At 47.5% G+C, this 20007-nt stretch overlaps 1 protein-coding gene across 4 annotated transcripts in view; it reads right to left on the reverse strand.

Moving 5' to 3' along the window:
* NRBP1 (nuclear receptor binding protein 1) overlaps positions 1-20007 on the reverse strand; it is a 33437-nt gene that overhangs the window by 7255 nt on the left and 6175 nt on the right. For 2 of the 4 annotated variants that reach the window (XM_021545168.3, XM_085574177.1), the window contains exons 3-8: positions 13881-14003; positions 13398-13499; positions 13225-13314; positions 12723-12763; positions 11622-11716; positions 7866-7889 (exon numbers count right to left, since the gene is read on the reverse strand). In XM_021545168.3, the coding sequence (XP_021400843.3) occupies positions 7866-7889; positions 11622-11716; positions 12723-12763; positions 13225-13314; positions 13398-13499; positions 13881-14003 (475 nt within the window). The remainder of the gene's footprint in view (positions 1-7865; positions 7890-11621; positions 11717-12722; positions 12764-13224; positions 13315-13397; positions 13500-13880; positions 14004-20007) is intronic. The other 2 variants (XM_085574178.1, XM_085574175.1) reach the window with 1 other exon arrangement.

Genomic DNA, 20007 nt, shown 5'->3' on the forward strand with positions numbered 1-20007 from the left:
TGCTGCTGGAGTTCACCCGTCAGCCCCAACCCTGTCACCATACATCCAGCCAGTGCCAGACTTGGCACATAAGTAAAGCACTCATGGCTTGTCCAGCACACTGGGTTCTCATGTCAGGCTTTCTAAAGAGAGTATTTTAGGCTTCAGAAACCCTTCTCTTCCAACATCAGATTTATATTGTTATTTATAGGATCCTGGATGACTCTGTACCCAATGCAGAGCCCAACAGAAACTATCATACAGATGTTTGACACCTTTTACACCTGCAGCTACTGCAGGCATGCCAGAGGGACTCCCAGTGGCAAAGCAGACAATGTGGAGAGAGAAATAAATTATTTTTGAACTCTTCTATTTGTTCTGCCTTCCTTATCAGAAAAATGCATTGTAAAAGGAAACGGGGACCAAAAACTCGACAACCCAGTCCTGCCAAATACGGAGCAGAATCAGCCAAGGAAAGTTACCCTCCACACAATGTTGTGACCAGCTTCATTTTCCAGTGTCTTTAAATCCTGTTATGAGCACGTGTTGGATGGCAAGGGCCAGTTCACTGTGCAGGCACTCTGTTCTTGGCTCCTGTGCCCCTTTAAGGACAGGGATGAGGCAGTCACAGAACAGATTATCAACAGAAACCTCAGCAGTGACGGCTGATGCACTTCCACACCAAACAGGCAGGTAGAGTCAAAGTCCAGCCCAGCCTCCATAGTGTCCTTAATGAGGTCCAGCCAGCTTTGATAATCAGCTCCTCTGCATCCAGGTCCTACAGACCTTCTGCAGCAGCACCAGCATTTCTGGAAAGAACCAGGCTCGCACTGTCCGTGGGACCCTTCAACTCACACACACAGAACTGACACAGGCAGCTCTGACTTTGATTCTGTGGGTCAGCGAGGGACCTGTTCCCTCTGGTACTTTGGTCTTTGGGCTTCCTAACGTGCCGAGTCCCACTGGAGTGTTTTTCCATCACTGTTGCAGAGATTGGCTCTGGAGCTGGGTTTGATCAGCCACACTTGTCAAGGAATCTTCCAGTTCCAGCCATTGATATCCCAGCTCATGTGCAGCTTGGCTGAAGTGACAGGTGTCACCTCACTCTCTTATTGCAGAGCTGAGGTAGCACAAGGTCAAAGACATCAGACGCCCAGAACCTCCTGTGTGTCTCAGAGCTAAGCAGGGACAGCCCTGCCAGACACAGTTCTGCTCTAAGCACTGACAGCATGACTTGCTTCTGAGGTCAGCTCTGAAAAATTTCCTGCAGGTGTGTTCAACACAGCAGCTGTTACAACTGTGACAGGGTTTTAGATGAAGACAACCCGAAGACAATAAACTTTGGGTTTGGTCTGGTCACTGATGCAGGTCATCTTGATGTATGGGCCACTTAGCAATGGCAGGGGTTTGGGAGCTTCACCTGAGCCTACATTTTAAACCAACCTCCTGATTGTACCAGGTAAGAACACACACCTGAAGTTACCTCTGACTCATGCTGTCCTGCCTCGCTCACACATGGCTGCTAGCTGTCACTTCTACACCTATTTCTGTATTCTCAAACTGGCTCCATGCTGTGCATGATTGGATGGATGAAGGATGAGAATGGCTACTAAGTGTGACAAATTATGAGAACCACAAAGGAAAGTCAGATCACCAATAATAACAACGAATGTGTCTTTCTCAGCCACAAGAAAGTGACTACAAGGGGCAGATTACAAGACAGCCCCATGGGAATTGAAAATTCTGGTGGGCAATTAGCAGAGATGAATTTTAGAAAAAGGTTCAACCAAATACAGTGTCTGAGCAGGACAGGTGGTAGGAAGAAATGTGAAGCACAGCAGAAGGTAGGGCAAGCAACCTGTCTTTGACAAATTGAACTCAATCTGACAACAAAACCTTAAAAAGAGATAATGGGCATTCCTACAGGAACATGCTGTAGCCAGTTCCACTTCTCAAACCCTCAAGAACATGCAAAAAGAGTTGGCCAGAGTAAGTGGACAGCTTGTGTGCCCACTGGGTGTTAGCAGTGCCAGCCAAGGAGGCAATGGTGGCATTCCTTCCTAGCTGTCCCCACAGCAGGTTTAGCAGAGCTGCCTGGGCATCCTGCCCCTGCTCTGGAACACTCCCTGCTGCAGAGGACACTTCCCTCTTGTGCAATGTCCATCTCACGGGTGCCTTTATTCTGCACTCAGAACTTCCTCCTTGCAGGAAACAAAGATCTCCTGTGCCACAGTCCTCCCCAGGCCCTGTTCTACTGCCCTGCCTTGCCTCCTGCAGCAGCCACTGAGCTGTTTGGGTTCTTGTGTGCTGCAAAGCAGAACACGACTCCCTCCTCAGCAAAGGGCCCAGTGCCCTGGCTAACAGAAAGCAGGGGGAAACCAGGTGTCAGTGAAAGGATCAACAACTCATCTCTAAGATTGTCCCAGGCTTGCTGTGCAACCCAGCAATGGGACCGCACCACCAGGGACCTAAAAATTATCAACTGAACCCAAGACCACCCTCTGCAGCTATGAAGGGGTGACCACAGGGCAGGAGAGGTATGAGGCTACATTGTTATCCCCTGCACTCATATGCCCCAGACGCTTTCACTCCTGCAAAAGGGTACAAGGCTGCACAAACCCACAATGTTACAGTTTCCTTTCTCTGCACACAGTCATGACAAAAGCTTTTTTATTAGGGAGTGCAAGGCCTAGAAAATAAGGAACTAGGAAGTTATTTGGCATAAAAAGAAGCATACAGCCATTAAGCAAGGAGTCAAACAGGAAGAAGTGTCATACTTATGCTGATCACAGAATAAAAGCTTCCTACAGCCCCCAGATCTGTATCAGGGATTGCAAATAGCATTTGCAGAATGTTTGCAACACTGAGACATCAGAAGCAACAGGATTTTTATTCCTTTTGGCACTTGAGTATAATTAGCTGAAGGAGCAAATAGATTCAGTGTATGGAAAGTTCACTACACTGTTCCCAGTGCAGGTAAAGCTCCTGATGTGCTTACACACATATACACACATACACACTTTTCTGCTTCCGAGCAGGAAACCAACCTCTTCTAAAACACTGCCCATGGTTCCCTCCTGAGAAAACACTGCTGGAACAGAATCAGTGGTACTGGCAATAGAGAGTTAATGTCACACAAAAACTGGAGAAGGCTACTCTCCAAAGAAATTAACACAGAATCAAAATCATGGCATGGCTCTTGTAGGAAGAGGCCTGCAGAGGTCACTTTGTCCAACACCCCTGTCCCAAGCAAGGACACCCAGAGCTGGTTGCCCAGGACCATATGTAGATGGCTTTTGGGTGACTTCAAGAATGGAGACTCTATCAGTGCCTTGGGCAACCTGTGCTTGTGCTACTACCACAATGACAATGCCTGGGGTCCAGAGGGACCATCCGGGGTCCAGAGGGACCATCCGGGGTCCAGCCTTGCCGTGGCCTCCACTCCTGTCCCCGGGCGCCCCGGGAGCGCTGGGCTCACCCGGGCTGGGCTCACCCGGGGCTCACCTGGGCCGGGCTCACCCGGGCCGGGCTCACCCAGGCCGGGCTCACCCGGGCCGGGCTCACCCGGGCCGGGCTCACCCGGGCCGGGCTCACCCGGGCCGGGCTCACCCGGGCCGGGCTCACCCGGGCCGGGCTCACCTGGGACTCACCCAGGCCAGGCTCACCCACGCTGAGCTCACCCGCAGAGCCCTCCCTGCAGGTGTCACACCAGCGATCCCCGGGCCCGCTCTGCTCTGGGCTCAGCAGCTGCAGCTCCCTCAGCCTTACCCCGGCAGAGACGCTGCAGCCCTGCAGCACCGCAGGCTGCTTGGCGGGCTGTCCCCAGCTTGTCCCTGTCCCTCGTGTCCTGGGGGGACAGTGCTGGGCCTGCATCTACAGGGCGGCTGCACTGAGCAGAGGGCCAGGACCTTCCACTCCCTGCTCTGGCAGAGTTTTGCCTAATACAGCCCAGGGCATCATCAGCTACTTCTGGGGCCAGGGCACACACTCCTGTCAGTGAGCCAGAGAGGGACATGATCACACTGTGCCACATTTCTCATGAAGCAGCAGGTGGTATTTTTACACTTAAAAGATTGCTTAAGAGTTCTAAGTTGACGTGTTTGACCACATCCATTACATGGAAGCAGAAAATAGAAGTAGACAGAGCAGGAAAAACAAGAACAGATAAAAAAGTGCTGTAAGATTAGTACCTGTCAATCCACGCTCCTAAACAGTGACGTAGGAGCTTATTGGCACTTCATCTGGAAGAATTCATGGCACAAACAACTAACTAATTGTGTTGGGAGATATGCAATCTGCACCCAAAACCAAGTTCCACATTCTAGACCAGATGAATGAAGGCTTCACTGACCATGCAAACCCCTGCTTGGGATATACCAATGCAATATTGCTATGAAAAAGATATATGTGTTCACATCACAGTGCAAGAATTACAGGCAATCAGAAAAAACAAGAGCAGACATTCACTGAAGTGCTACAGAATGAGCTCTCTGAAGGAACCATCTGCTCCCAGAAGACAGACGTGCACTACAAAGCAAGTCCTCAGAAACACAACCATGAAGATGATCTTCTGTTGTGAGCAGCTCTGCTTAACAGAAGCAGGGACTGAACCCATTTATGTACATTCAAAAAAGCAATTAGGGCCCACAATATCAAGAATTTCAAGTACAACTTTCCCAGATTTCAAACTCCACATCTTTGATTATCATTGTTCCACAAGGTGCCAAAGGGACCTTGGGAGATTTAACCTACAGCAAAGTTCACCCTTGGAAGCAGGTGCCAGAGTGAGAACACCGCTTGGCCTACACAGCTCCAGGCCTAAACCACAAACCTGTCTGGGCTGGGAGGGACCTCTTGAGAAGACAGCTCACTCCTGCTCAGGCACAGGCAGCCACAACAGGCTGCCCTTGCTTGTTGGTGTTTAAGTGATCTTTTCAGAACTGGCACGAAGGAGCTTCCTAAACTGCTGAGGTTCACAAAGCCTTCAACCAAAGGGCCCTGAAAGGAAGAGACACCCACAACTGCTGTGCTAATATGAGAATGGGTGAATGAAGACCTGGATGACTATAATTCACATTCCCATGCCCACTGGGAAAGTCACATAAAAGCAGAGAGAAAACAGAGCCTGCCGCGTCACAACAAGAGCTGAACAAAACTGAAGCAGCAATGCCCTCAATGTGCAACACAGAAATAACAATCACCTCAGAAAATTGATGTTCCATAACCTGGAGCACTAAACAGAGATATTTAAACATTTTAAAATATCTTACTTAACTGAAAACAACAACCAAACTAGATGACCATAGTTTCCTGGTGTTTTCATGAATGAGATCAATCACAGCAGCACACACAGAGGGTACTCTGACCTAGAGAAATAACTGCTAGGAGCAAGAGCTGGCTTTTAAACCTTCTACAAAATAAAAATAAGTTTAGTACTATCACAGCATAGAAGGAGGAAAATCTTTGCCACAAGGCCACCAAGGTCACCAGTTCTTCCCACTAAATTGGACCTTAAAAATCCCACCACCCTCCCCAGACACGTGGTCAGCAGGAGGCAGCTGGAATTCCAACACAGACAGAAACCATGGACTGTCACTCACCAATGGCTGCTCCTCCTGCTTTAACTCTGTGCCTACACAAAATCCCAGGATACGTCTCTGGAACTGTTTCTGCCACTCTAGTAATCAATCACAGCAGCAGCTACAGCACTACAATTACATCATTGTAACCTTCACATTAAAATCAACCTCATGCTACTCAACCCAGCTTGTTCATCAGTTTCTCAAGAACAACCCAAATGAGAAGTGCCTTCACTTGGAGACAGGCTTTTACACCAAGAGTTTCACAGACAACACAGACCCATGGCAGTCAAACCTTTAAAAGAAAAACCAGCCCCCCCCAAAATGTAGACTGGATCCAATCTTGAACTTTCTTCTAGACAAAAAGTTTCACTCAAAACTATTTCCTTGCCCAATTTCATTCCCAGCAGCACCTGTAGTCACAGACAAACCATATGAAATATCTGCCTTCATTTTGCCAAGTTTCTAAGGAACCAAAAATGTTTGGCTTGGTAGACAATGTGCTTGACTCAAACATAAAACTGTACAGTTAGAAAAACTAAACTACACCAATTCACATTTTCCTAAATCAATGCTAACATGCCATTTTTATGGCAGATTTTTCTGTCTGGTGACTTAAATTACCCATTATTTTCCTTTTAAAATCAGACCTGCCATAGTTGAAAAAAAAAAACAAAAAAACCCCAGATCCAAGACATCCTACTAACCTCTTATTTCTGCATCACCTCAGGTGTCTGTTAAGAATGTGGAAACCAGCATGACATTTAAAGTTCAGGCAACAAAATCCAAGGGAGTGAAGTGATGACTAAAATAAGATTAGTCATGAAAGCATGTCACTCACAGCCTCATTAGCTCAATGCTCAAGCAAAACAGGAACCTTTCACCCTAGACTGAGTGTTTTTAAACCCAAATCACTGTTCAAGATCAAAGGCTTAAACCATCCCCAGCTGTCATATCCACAGTACCTGCTGGTACAACCGACTGTCAGAACAAGTTCACAGTCAGGAAAGCTCAGTATTCCAAGGCCATCTGATGCTGTTCAGCACAGGTGAGGTACCACAGCATCTCCTTATGCCTGCAGAGTGCTCCTCCAGGCTTCTCCTGTCTTTCTAGAACCAGGGCCTTTGGTTCTGCTCACAGGGGTGACTTGAGAGGCTGGCCAGCCCTCAGCCGTGCTGCCCTCAGCGTGGGGTTCCCCTGCTGTGGGCTCCTTCCTGGGCCAGTCCACTCGCTGCCACTCTGCCACCCTGCAGCCACCCCCAGGGACACCTGCCCTCCTCAGTACTCCAGCCCTGACTACATCACTGTCCCCCTGAGCTACAGCAGATCCTAGACTGAGCTTTCTAGGAGCCTCTGCTCTGCTGGCAATGCAGAGTGGCACAGCACATCCTCCTGCCAAACTGGAGGGCACAGAGCCCATCTGGTCAGGCCCTTGCCCTTTCCACCACTTCAGCTGACAGTTGGTAGGTTCCCAATTGAGTGGAAACAAACTCTAACCATAGAGAATAACTCTGATGGCAAAAAATAAAAAAAGCAATTATTTTAAATATAAATATGGTGTTCTATGCAATAGGGTTACAAATTGCAATACTCAAATCCTTCTCTGGCTCCCACCAGCCCAACTCCCCAAAACCAGAGATTTATCTGGGGAAACATCAATAGCCAAGCTTACTTCAATCCAGGGACTCATTTGGGGCAGGAGGGATCTGGCCATCAGGAGCCAGACACATTCACTGAAACATTCATCTTAAAACCAACACATCTAAGGAGTTCAAACTACAAGCAAGCAATTGGATAGCCAAGCACACAGTGGGGGCTAGTCCAGGGCTGAATCCCAGCCAAGGGCAGCAGAGCAGCAGCAGGGAAGAGCCTAATGGACGTGGGAAGTTCAGCTGGGAAGAGTTCAGAACAAGGCACAGCTTGTTGACATGCAGGAGCTGGCATGCACAGGGCCCGTGGATTAGCACACGCTAAGAACATGGAGAGGGAGAAAACTAACAACCAGGAGACTTCACAAAGGGCAGTGCTCCCTCTCTGTAAGGCTCTGGCCAAGAGCACAAGGAACTGTTTGCATCCCAGCACAGAACATGAGCTCTCCAAGCAGGATGCACCTACGCCAAACAGTTTTACACACAGCCTTATAGCAAGGGAACACTGTAAATACATCAGTGTGTATGTTTGTGTGTTACAAATATAGATACACACACATATATATATAAATATATATATATACAGATACACACAGAGATAAAATCATGTACATGACATAAGTGGAATCACATCACAGGAGCGGAGAAGTTTGCTCACCATTAGCAAATATCCTATGAAAGACTGTTGTAACAGAGCAGCCCGTGAGCGGGAAGTAAAACGAGATAAAGTCAATGAGTTGGTGAACAGCAAAGCACTTACATCCATAGAGACAGCTGGGTCAGAGTCAGGGCACACAGGGACAGGACTGAGCACTGGGCCCTGCCTCCAGCCACCTCTTCAAAAGAATTACCTAAGGAACATCAGGGCTTCTACCTGAGAACCAGACCAGGCAGGGGAGACACGGCATCTCTGAGCAAGCAGAAGATTATGGCTGACTCTGAGACCAAGAAGCTGGAAATTCTGTTCTGCTGTGAGTGTCCTACAGTCCCACCCACCCCACCCCTTCAGCAGAGAATTCCCTTTCCCTACATCCCAGTAGCTTCTGGCCACAGATGTCAGCAGGAGAGCCCACACTTACACACCTGGCCACGTGATGCCACAGCAGAGCTAACACCCATAAGAGTCCAGCCCCTGGAACCGAGTGCAGACTCTGAGCAGACACAACTAAAGACAGACAGAGCCTAAGGTCAGGTGTGGTGCTGCCAGGAGAGACACACAGCAGCAATGCCTGGAGGCACAAGGGGGAAATCTGCACTGCACTCCACAGAGCCTCCTCTCTGCTCCATCAAGGTCTCACTCAGCTGACACATGGCCATGGTCTCAAGAGCACCACAGGACACTGAGACACTCCAGCTTGAGGCCTCCCTTCTGCTGGGGCACTCCAAGAGCTGCCCAAAAGGGTTTCTAATCTAAACACATCACTTCTTTCCACCTGTGAGTGGTTCTCACACTGCCAGTGGGAATTCCAGGAACAGCTCCCAGCAATGCCACACGAGCAGGCAGCAGCACCAGGCACTCTGTGTGTACACGCTGCTCCTCCTGCACTCAGAGCAGCTGCAGCCCCAGGAACACACCTGGCAGCAATCCCCTTGCTGGACAGCACAGACACCCACGGAGGCACCACTGTGCTGCACGTGGGCTCTGTGAAGAGTACAGAGGGCACAACTTGGACTTGTCACAAGGAATGCTTTCATCCGACCACAGCTCTACAAATCAGGTGGAACATTCCAGCCTCTGGAAATACCATGGCAAGTTTAAGAGCTGTAAGTGGCTTTCCTATCCCCATCACAAGTTCTCCGAAGCTCTCCACTCATTTGAAACATCCTCCTTAAATCTATAAACTCTGCACTTTATGGAACTGGAGAATAAAACATCAGCAAATGAATGGATTATGGATAGCTTTTGCATTAAAGCATTATGCAAAATCTTTCCTCCTTCCCACTCCTTTTTTCTTCTGCAGCTGAACCCCAGCACACAGATTTACATACTGAACAGAGAAGCAGTGATCAGTGCAGCCAGTGCACATGCTCCTGCCTCTGAGGGAGCAGCAAGGAGCAAAGGGCTCTTCCCGCCCCTGAACATGTGTCACAGGAACCACCATCAGACATTTCCAACATGACACTGCTCTCCTGGCACGCCCTCCCCCAGCAGACAGCAGGATGTCCTGCAGTGCACACCAGCAGCTGCCTTAGCCAGGCTTTTGCCCCACATTCAGCAAGTATTCTCTTTGCCAAAGCCACAGGGAGAGGAACTTTGGGAGTAGCATCCAGCACAGTACTGGGGACAGAGACAGCATCAAAGCACAGCTCGTAGTGCACTGAATCCTTGTTCCCCATAAATCCACAGAAATTACTGTCCTGCTGCTTTTAAGTAAACAGGGAAGTGCTCAGATACCAGTCAGCTGTACAGAACAAGGACTGGAAGCAGCAAACATGAGCCTGGCATTGTTAGTGACCCTGGAGCAACTGTTCCAGGCCCAAAACTCAAACCCAGCCCATGTGGCACTGCAAAGGCAGCAGTGCCAGGGAGAAAGGCTCAAGTTCCAACACAAACAGCAGTCCTGGGGATGTAGCTTTGCCTTTTCTGATTGGGTGGGCATTGCAGGAAGAGGAAAACATCCTGAAACACTGCCAACTTTAATTCCAGCCTGCACTGGAGTCACAGCTTTCCCATCTGGAGAATTCCTCTTTTGACCACAAGCCCACTTGCAATCACTTCTTTTTTTATTTAGGAAAGGACCAGAATCTTTTAGATAAATTCACTTCTGAATGTGAGGGGGGCCAGGCAGCCCACAGCTGTGGAGCAGAGAGGTCTGCTCAGGAATAGCTGCACATGAGCACTGCAGCTGCAGTCCCACTCCAGCACATCCTGGAGCTGTAACAGCACAGACACCCACTTCTCCTGGCACGAGCACACACACGTCCCACCTGCTGCACCTCACTGAAGCAAAGCTTTGTGAAACTGAAGGGAGCAAAGGTGTAACACTGCTGAGGCCACCATTTGTACCCCACAGGTGAAGAGCCATCTTCCTACACAGCCTCTGAACAGCACCCTGGAGCTGCATGCTCCAGGAATGGCAGCTCTGAGGACCTGCAGGATCTCCCTGTGGTGAAAACCGTGGCTGCAATGCCAGCTCCATGGGTTTGGTTTTACAGACAGTGCTGGCTGCCCTGCAGAAAGAGGGCAGCTGCATGGGATTTTGAAACTAAATTAAAAAAGGGATTTCTTGAGTACTCAAGTCTTCCCATGAGTCTGAACTGAATGCTAAGGAGTTTGCCAGCATACAGGTACTAGATGTATTTACTCTTGGAAATCTCTCCCACTTGGACAAAGTCAGGAAAACACAATAAAGTCTGTGTGACGACAAGATGACATCAGCTTCTGTGAAGACCGAGTCCCCAAGTTTACAGGCAGGTCAGAAGCAGAGTGCTCCTTCTGCCATGATCCTGTCTCCCTGGTACAAGCACAAACCTGCTGCCACAGTTCTGGAACAAAACAACACAGGAATTCTTTGATGGGAAGAAAAGCCACAGGTCTGCAGCTGATGGAGAGGCTATTCTGGATGACAGGTGATGCAGAGCATCCTTCCCTGTACACTGCCACATCAGAGCAGAACTCACACAGACAATAGCTCCAGGAAAGCAAGACCTATTCCTCAGATCGAGAATACTTGCCAAAGTTGAACAACAGGTAGCAAAGCTGTCCCTTGAAAGGTCATGTCAAGGTGTGAAATAATGCATCCTGACTGCAGACAGATTTTTAGACATTGGAAGAGCAGGAAAAATCAAAGCATGCAAGGATGCTCTGCACTGCCAGGAACATCACTGCTTACTTAGGAAATAAACCTTTTTGGCACAGGCTGGCTGCTCCAGCAGGGCACGTGTGTGCCAAATAGGCTGAGGGCAGCTCAGCAGCCTGAAGACAGGCCCATGGGATAATGGGATGCTGGACAAGTCACTCACTGCAGCCAGAGTCTGTCCACTTTATTATAAATGTGGGCTGCTACAAGTTGTGGCTTCATGGACACAACTCCTCAGGCAGCTCCCAAAGCTCCACAGTGCGGGGAGGAGAACTCTGTGTATTAACATGAAACTCTGCAGAGCAGATGAACACACAGATGTTGTGCTTACAAAACCTCCAAGTTTCAGCATCATTTCCTGTGTCATCCCCTTGAGACAAAAAGCTAAAGAAGAGGCTAAAAGGCAAACAGGACCCAGTATCAGTATTCCTGCACCTGACAAGGGTCCAACCACCAGTGAATTCTGCTCCCAGTCTCTGGCACATCTGATGTGGAGGTGGAAACACACATGTACACACATGCCTATCGTGCCGGGGAACCTGGAAAGGATTAGATGTCTTTCTCTGTTTGGGCAGTCTGTCTGATAAGGCAGGGGCACCCCCAGCAAGCATTACCTGACCCGATTTTGATCAGTCCATTGTGCTGGATGAAGATGGTGTCACAGGTCAGGTTGCCATGGATGATGGGGGGATCACAGGAGTGGAGGTAGCTGGAGATGCAGAACAGAGCACTGGTCAAGGCCTTGAATCCCTCCCTTCACACCCTCCCACATCAAGAAACATCAGAAGAGAACAGCAGAGCAAAGGGCACATGCCAGGGATTTACAGCAGCTGAAAGATACAATTCAGTGACTGTACATCAGCCTCTAGCTGAGAGCCAGGAACAAGTAAGAATTGTTTCTAATGAATCTCCAGAACATGGCAGAGAGGAAGAGAAAGCTTTCTTCTATCAGTTCCCAAGAAACTCAGGGTACCAGAGTTAAAGACACAATTTCATCCAACCCAGTACTGCTGAATGGATTCTAAAAGGGTTACAATTTTATTTTTATATCAAAAATATCAGAGCCTTAGTCTGTCCCTACTCAAAGGGCAACAAAGGGGCACTTAATGCTCTACGCACACAACTGGGCATGTTTATCAGCAGGCACAAATAAAACTTTTCAGTGCTGGGTCCAGGTACACTGTTTTTGCATCTCACTCTGCCTGGGTTTATGTTAGCAGCTAGCACAAATGAGGACAGTCAGCTCCCAGAAGCTTATTAGAACCCAAACTATTCACCAATAGCTGTAATTTAGTCAAGTGGCACCGGAGCTTCCTCTGTGGAGTGCAAGCCATGCTCTGTCATCCAGGCTATTGTTTTTCTAAGGTTCTAATTAGCTAACTCTAGCTCAGATGGAAAAGTTTTTAAAACCCAAACCACATTCTACTCAGCTGTATTGCACTAAGATGGCTGCAGAAGAGCTGCATCATCAAGAAATGTACACACACATTGAACAACACCATGCCTCAATATCCATGAATCCACTGTCTGTAACAGGCCTGCAGCCTGACAACACTATGGAAGTTTTTCTCAGTCCTGTCTCGTGGAACTTTGCAACATTCACCTGACCATGGAGAAACCTGGATTATAAAGCTGGATGCTCTGGAGAGTTTTCTAATACTTAACTGTCACATCAGTCCCAGTGGCTGGGATCTTAACGTCAGTACCCCACGTACCTGAGAGCAGAGAGGATCTGGGTACACCACCGCTTCCATGCCTGCAGATACAAGAGGAAAAGGAAAAAAATCATCCACAAGAAGCTCATCTGTAGTTCTGTGATTCACAGCCCACTTGCAGGAAGCAATACATGCTTTTACTCAGTGCATGTGTGAAGAACTAAGTACTTCTATGGTCAGCTTGTTTCTACATATTCCCATGGGTCCAGAAACACACTTGTCCTCCAGTCTCCTCTGTACAGACACCTTCCCCCCTTCCTGTGAGGGCCCCTGCAGAGGGACATGCCTGTCACACCACACCTAAGAAGCTGCAGAGCTGCTGGCAGTGAAGCAACCAGCACAGAACTGCTGTCCCAGAGAACCTGCAGCTGAACTAGTTACAGGGACACAGGGGAGCTTCAGCAATGTGTTATCACCAGTTCTCACTGGCTCCTCTGCTGAAAGGGCTTTCCAGGGGCTGATGGATCTATAGAGTCATTGTCACACAGAAAACAAGAGTTACCTTTTCATTCATAGTTTTGTGGTTTTTCTTAGTCTTCTTCAGGAACTGTTTCAAGCTCCCTGAAGACATGTACTCAGTGATGAAGATCACCTGTGGGGCAGCATGACACGTTACCCTCCACCTTGCTAATTACCTAACAAGGAGAGCCCAACAGGCCTGATAGCTGCACTTACCCTGGCCTTGTTCTCTTTGACATCAGCCCAGTATTTGTGGAATTTCACAATGTTGAGATGATCCAGTTGAATTAAGTTGTCAAACACTGCTTTAACTTTTTCCTTAACGTCAGAAAGACAAAAACATATGATATCAGAGACCACACCAAATATCCTTCTTTCTTTTTGGGTTTTGGTCCCCTCAAACACTAATGTATATGTCAAGCCCCTATGCTAAGAACAGACAGGATCCCATTTTCTTCTACACTGCATCTCAGCAGAGTGTGGTTTGATTGGCAAGTCTAAATGAACAGACTGGCTCATGGAAATAGCACAACAGTCTTCCAGGACATTTCCTATACAGGCCAGGCTTAAGCCAAATTTGCTACATTTGGACAGCACAGCATTCCAAACCCAGCCAATAACCAACACAAAAAGTATCCATAATCCCACCCCAGGGAAAGGTATGATTCTCACATCCTATTGGGAGACACATCAACTTACTTCCTGAAGCTTGAAGTTCTTCCGCTCAGAAAACTGAACTTCATTCCAGACAACTTCCACACCTTCCTCCGTATCCATGGCCAGGTAGGCACTGTCAATCCCCGGGACATTGCGCTGGTTCACCTGGAGGGAAGGGTGGAGAGACCTGTGAGCTCTAAGCCAGCAAGACCAGACCATTGCCATGCAGCGCTCACTGGAAAATTATGAACTCTGCTCATTATTTTTTAATTAAATGAGATTCCAGGATAGGATTTGCACATATATCTTGGAGCAGGGCATATCCAAAACATGAGTCACTGCAGACCATGTGAGCAGCAAGTCCTGAGCACAGTGGTGGGAAAACCTTGTGTGACAAGCACTGTGTCACAGCAAAGCTGCCTTTCGCCAACAATATATTACATTTTCATGGTTCAGGATACCTGTAGTTCATTCCACCACAAAAAAACCACTCCAACAATACAAAAGGGATACAGAAATGTCTCAAGAACTCAGACACAACTTTGTGAAGGAATCCTCTGAAAGGTGATGACACTTGCAACTCAAAGCAGAGAGGAATAAGGGGAAAGCTGAAGCTTCAGAGCTGGGAACCAACAACACAAGGGAAACCACTGCAGTAATTTCTTTAGTTAATAATTGTAAAGATTGACCCAGCACAAGTACTTCCACACTGAATATTAAAGACTCAGATGAGCACTCAGAAAGCAGCAAAAGGGGAGGGGATTGAGAGTTTGGAGCCCAGCATGAGAATGGCAGGGGCTGTGGAAAGACATAAGGCTGAAAGAGCTGCAGAGATCAGAGGTGAACCCCGCTCCCAGAAGCAAAGTCTTCTATAACATTGCTCTTCTTCAGCTATGTAGCAGCATTCAAAGATGAACATGGTCTCTTTCATCCAAAATCCATGACATTTACTGCAAAACATTTGCCAGGCAATCTCACAGGCACACAGCAGTCACAGTCATGGTGCATATCCCACTGCACCAGGCAATGTGCAGTGACAGAACTGGATTCAAAGCACTTAGAGAGGACAAGAAGGTAGAATTCAGCTTTTAATTGTCAACCAGCAACCATTACTGTTCCCATCTGCTGACCACACACCAAGAATAACTTCACAGATTCACAGGACAACCTGAGCTGGAAGAGACTCCCAAGGATCACTGAAGTCCAGCTTCTGGTCCTGCACAGGAAAACCCCAAGAATCCCACCCTATGTCTAAGAGCACTGTCCCAACACCCCTTGGACTCGGACAGGGCTGGTGCCGATTACCAGACTTGGCAGCTTTCAGCTGATCCAGTTTCCCCCCCTGAGATAACCGTGAACACAGATTTGCCTGGCAAATCTAGACTCATCTTCTACTTCTATCACCTCCAAAACTTGACACCTCCAAAACATTTCAGAGCTCCTCCTTCTAAAATCATGTCACCTTCTCTTCCCTCACTAGGGACCCCATCAGCATCCTATTGCTGGAAACTTCTCACCTTATATAAGCACTCCCTCAAAAATCCCTTCTCCCTTGGCAGCCACTTTCATATGACCAAATTTACCCAATTTCATCATTCCAGCTGAGTTACTCTACCCCATTCTACTCCTTCCATAGCCTGACAACACAGAGCTGACAAGTCACCAATGCAGGTGGGATTCTTTATGATCTCCCAAGGAACTCTGAACAGGCCCAATGACATTTAATGCTCTGACACTGCAGGTGACGACACAATGCAGGGACAAAGGGTGCCAAGCACAGTAAAACCAGAGCGATACAGACTTCTCTGGCAACTCAGCAGTAAACAAGCGTGACACAACCAGTTAGCTGCAAAGCCCGGCACAGGCAGGAATAAGGGCTACAGGCCATAATTACACAAGGAGAGCCTGAGCTACAGAGAGCAGCTATGGAAAATCATCACAGGAGGTGACAGCCGACTATGAACCACCCCACTTCCTTCCACTTGAGCTGCCTACATAACTGAGGGTGAAAGGACTGAGATGTGGTTTAGGAAGGCATTCATATTGATCCTAAAAACTTGATTTTATATACACATATATATATACATATAAACATATTGATACCAACAGGCCAGGCTTGTTATGTTTCATCATTAAAGAACACTGAAGGAATAAAAATAATTAAGGATAGACCATTTATTCCTTCAAATTTTAGAATAACTAATATCTGAGGGATGACAGCAGCAAAAAATCACCCAGTACAATTACTAAAGCTGAATGGCAAAAGGCTTTAATTTCAGGAAAGGTTAAAGAAGCCCAAGGCAGCAGAGAGGCAGGTGTACGTGAGCAGTACAAAGACAGGGTAACAGCCACCACACTGCTGCCCAGTGCCCCTGCATCCCTTTGGATTCTCCTTCTTCATCCCACCTGCTGCCTGCTCACAGAAACATCAAGGCTGGAGAAGACATCTAAATAATGGAGTCCAACAGTTAAAGGCCCTCTGCTGAAAGCTGTCCAGCTTTACTGGATTGAGTAAGTCCTCAAGCACTAACAACTACTGAAAATCTGTCCCAGTAATGCATCTGGGGCTGTGGACTTGTCACATCTCCCACTTGTGGCCAAGCTCCCCGAGCGTACATGATTTCCATGACTCATAGGCAATATCCCAGAGCACCAGATATGAGTCAGGACACCAAGCCCTGCTGACATCACCAATGGCAATTCTGTTCCTCAGGAGATTCAATAGCTTGGGGAGAAGAGTAAAAGGGGAAAAATGCAGACAGACAACTGAAAGGCAACAGCAGATTCCTCCTCCTTGCCAAATCCCTACCGCACATCCCTTCCATGTTCGGCAAAGCACTGAGATAATTTATTACTCTGGTGTTTGTCCCAGACAGCCCCAGACTAGGCAGCTTCTAGACTCTGAGGGAGGAAGTGACCTGGGCCCAGCTTGGCCTGAATTTCTGCAGCACAGCAGAGGAAGCAGCTCTGCATTACAGAAGTACAAACACAGCTCTGAGTCCATGCAAGCAAAAGGCAAGGAAACTCAACAAGAATTTCAAGTACTCTAAAGGAATATGGATGGAGTGGCACAACAGCTCTAAGGGGGAAAAGGTCTGGAAGTTAAATTTCCCTTTGGAAAGTTATTCCATTGTCCAATACATATCTTTTCTATAGCTCTCAAACATCTGTGTAACTGTTGCTGAAAGAGCACAGATTTTTGGAGAGACATTCTGTAGTTCACATGATCTGTCAATTAAACAAAAAATAAAAACAGCCTAAATCACAAGTCACAGCAATGATTTACAATCTAGGAATAAAAGGTATAAAAACTGGGAAAAATCCACAATAACTAGAGTATCAGTACGGAATGGACTTGCACATTGAAAAAGAACTGGGGAGTGGCAGCACACCAGGCCACACCCTCACAAGAAGCCCCAGATCTGGTTCAGAGTAGCATGAGTATGTTACCCAGTTTCCCTGGCCACTTACTACGGCCAGAGAAAGGTGAAAGCTCTGCCCAACCACCCGGCAAATGGTTGGGACTAGAGACCCCCAGAGCCAGCAGCTGGGCCATGAGGAGCTCAACTTCTCTTTGAGCTGTGGGGAAACTAAAAGCAGCAAATTTACCAACAGAAATTGAACAAAAAGGGCTCTCTGGGATCTGAAGCTAATCTAGAATGTAACACAATAAAGAATGCCAGGTCCACTGCAGGCAAAGGCAAAAGAAACCCAAAAAAGCAAAGAAACAATCCTACTTAATGTTTTAATTAAATTGACACATTGGCCTTGGCAATTACAGTCATGGTAATGAAATGCTGAAAGGCTTTAATTCAACATGAAAATTAAAATAACCAGTGTAATTTAACAGCAGCAAGGAAAGGAAGGTATTGATTATTACCATGGCTGCACAGACCACTTCATGCAGCAACTAAACTGTAAAGAAAAGACAATCTGACCATCAGCAATATAGTAATTGGTTCTTCCAGACATGCAACAAGTAACAGGATCAAACATATCAGCAAGAAGTTAGTCTGTTAACCCAATGCACACATCTGGACCATGTAAAGACAGGGTTGAAAGTCCTCCATGTGTTGAGGTTCTCCCTTGCTTCTAACTTCAGTGCACCAGTTCAGGAGATGCTGTGCTGAAAGCCAAGCCAAAGCTGACACATCCTTTAGGCACCAACAGTATGAGTCCCTGTCACCTGCCATGGGTCCTGACCTGCACAGCTGAGCCCTGCTGGCAGCCAAGACACCCTGCAAGGAGCCCAGGCCCCTCCTGCCAGCCAGAGCTGCATCTGCTCTACAGGAAAGGGACAAGTTTCGAAGCCTTGCACAGTGTTACACTGCCTGTGTCACACCACCACTCTATAGGCTGTCACCCAGTGGCCACCCTCTCCAAAAGCACTCTGACAATTCTGGCTAAACAACACACTGCAGGACAGACCTAAGTACAAATTCCCACCAGGAAACTCCCCAGGCAGTAGATGAGCAGTTTACGAAACCACAAAAGTATGACAGGAGTCAGGATACTTTGAATAGAAACAGCACTTCTCTGGATACAGTCACTGAGATTGGAAAAGCAGTCTCAGATCATCGAGTCCAGCCACTCCCCCAGCACTGCCAAGGCCACCACTAACCCATCCCACACAGTGCCACATCCACACCGTTTTTAAATTCCTCCAGGGATGGGGATTGCACCCTGCCCTGGTCAGGTTGTGCCAAGGCTGGACATACCTTTAAGGAAGAAGTTTTCCTTAATACCCAACCTGAACCTCCCGTGGTCCATCCTGAAGTAATTTCCACTTGTCCTGTCCCTGTTCCCTGGGAGCAGAGCCCCACCCTCACCTGGCTGCACCTTCCTGTCAGGGAGTTGTTGAGAGTGAGAAGGTCCCCCCTGAGCCTCCTTTTCTGCAGGCTGAGCCCCTCCTGGTGCTTCAGCCCTTTCCCAGCTCCATTCCTTTCTCTGGACACACTCCAGTCCCTCAATATCACTCTTGTTGGGAGGGGCCCAGAGCTGCCCCCAGGATTTGAGGTGCAGTCCCACCAGTGCCAAGTATCCCAGAGGGAAAGAGGCATCATTCCACCTATTTAATGCCACCAGAAATGAATACAGATTGCCTAATGCAAGACCGAAGTGAGTGCTCAGTTTCACCTGGTCCTTCAAAACAAACAAGCAATCCAGTGGAGTCCAAGAGCTCAGTCATACTAAGCTGGTCTATGGAAGGAGGAAGAGGCAATGATTCTTCATCCCTAACTCCCAAAGGGAAACAGAAACAGCACAGCAAAATAAATAAGGGAATGTGGAAGAAACACCAATATCTATAAATAAGCCCATTCAGACAGTTCATCAGGAAGGTCCCAGTAACTGCACTGGAGCAGTAAGTTCAGATGAGCGCCAGCAGTGTGAAACTCCAAGGAAAGAGTGAAAACCAGACAGGACAAACTCCATGTGAGCTACTCCCAGTCTGCTATAGCCCATCCTGTTCTTCTGTGATACTTTCACTTGGCAGAGAGATCTTCAAATCACTGCAGATAACACTGATCGCACAGGAGGGGTTGAAAGGTCAGTACACTGAACAGAAAATGACATAAAAATTGGTACACAGTGGAAGTACCAGTCTTGGAAACAATCCCCAAAGCCACAAGAAGTACTAATGAAAAGTGATTATTTCATGTTTTTTAATAATACTGGAGAAAGCAGGCAATGACGTGAGCAAATATCATATTTTAAACAGGATGATGAACACCTGATCTTGACACACATCTATAAATGGCAAAGCCGACTGCCAGAAGATGTCAGAAGTAAAAATGGCTGCAAGATGAGATTATCGGTAATTTTGAAATGGAATAAGAGTATTTGGGTACACTATTTATGGAATGTTTGGGGGAACTTCCAAAAGTATGCAAAAAGAATGATCAAGACAAGTGTCAAGCCAAGCCCTCAGCCTTGTCACCATCACCTATACTGTCTTTTTGTTAAACTATTTTCCAAGCCAATGTGCTTCTCAATCTCTGTGCATGTGCACAGGCAAGCACTCACATCTACAAGTAACTTTCACACCAGACGAGCCAGAGAGCTGGGACAAGAGGTCTTGGGGTCGGATTTTGCAGAGACAGAGGGCCTGGGAGAAAGGTACTACACACCTGAAATGGGATCTTTCCTGAGCACTGATAAAGAGAAACAG

This window comes from Lonchura striata, chromosome 3, assembly GCF_050655825.1.
Source record: "Lonchura striata isolate lonStrDom1 chromosome 3, ASM5065582v1, whole genome shotgun sequence".
NCBI classification, from domain to species: Eukaryota; Metazoa; Chordata; class Aves; order Passeriformes; family Estrildidae; genus Lonchura; species Lonchura striata.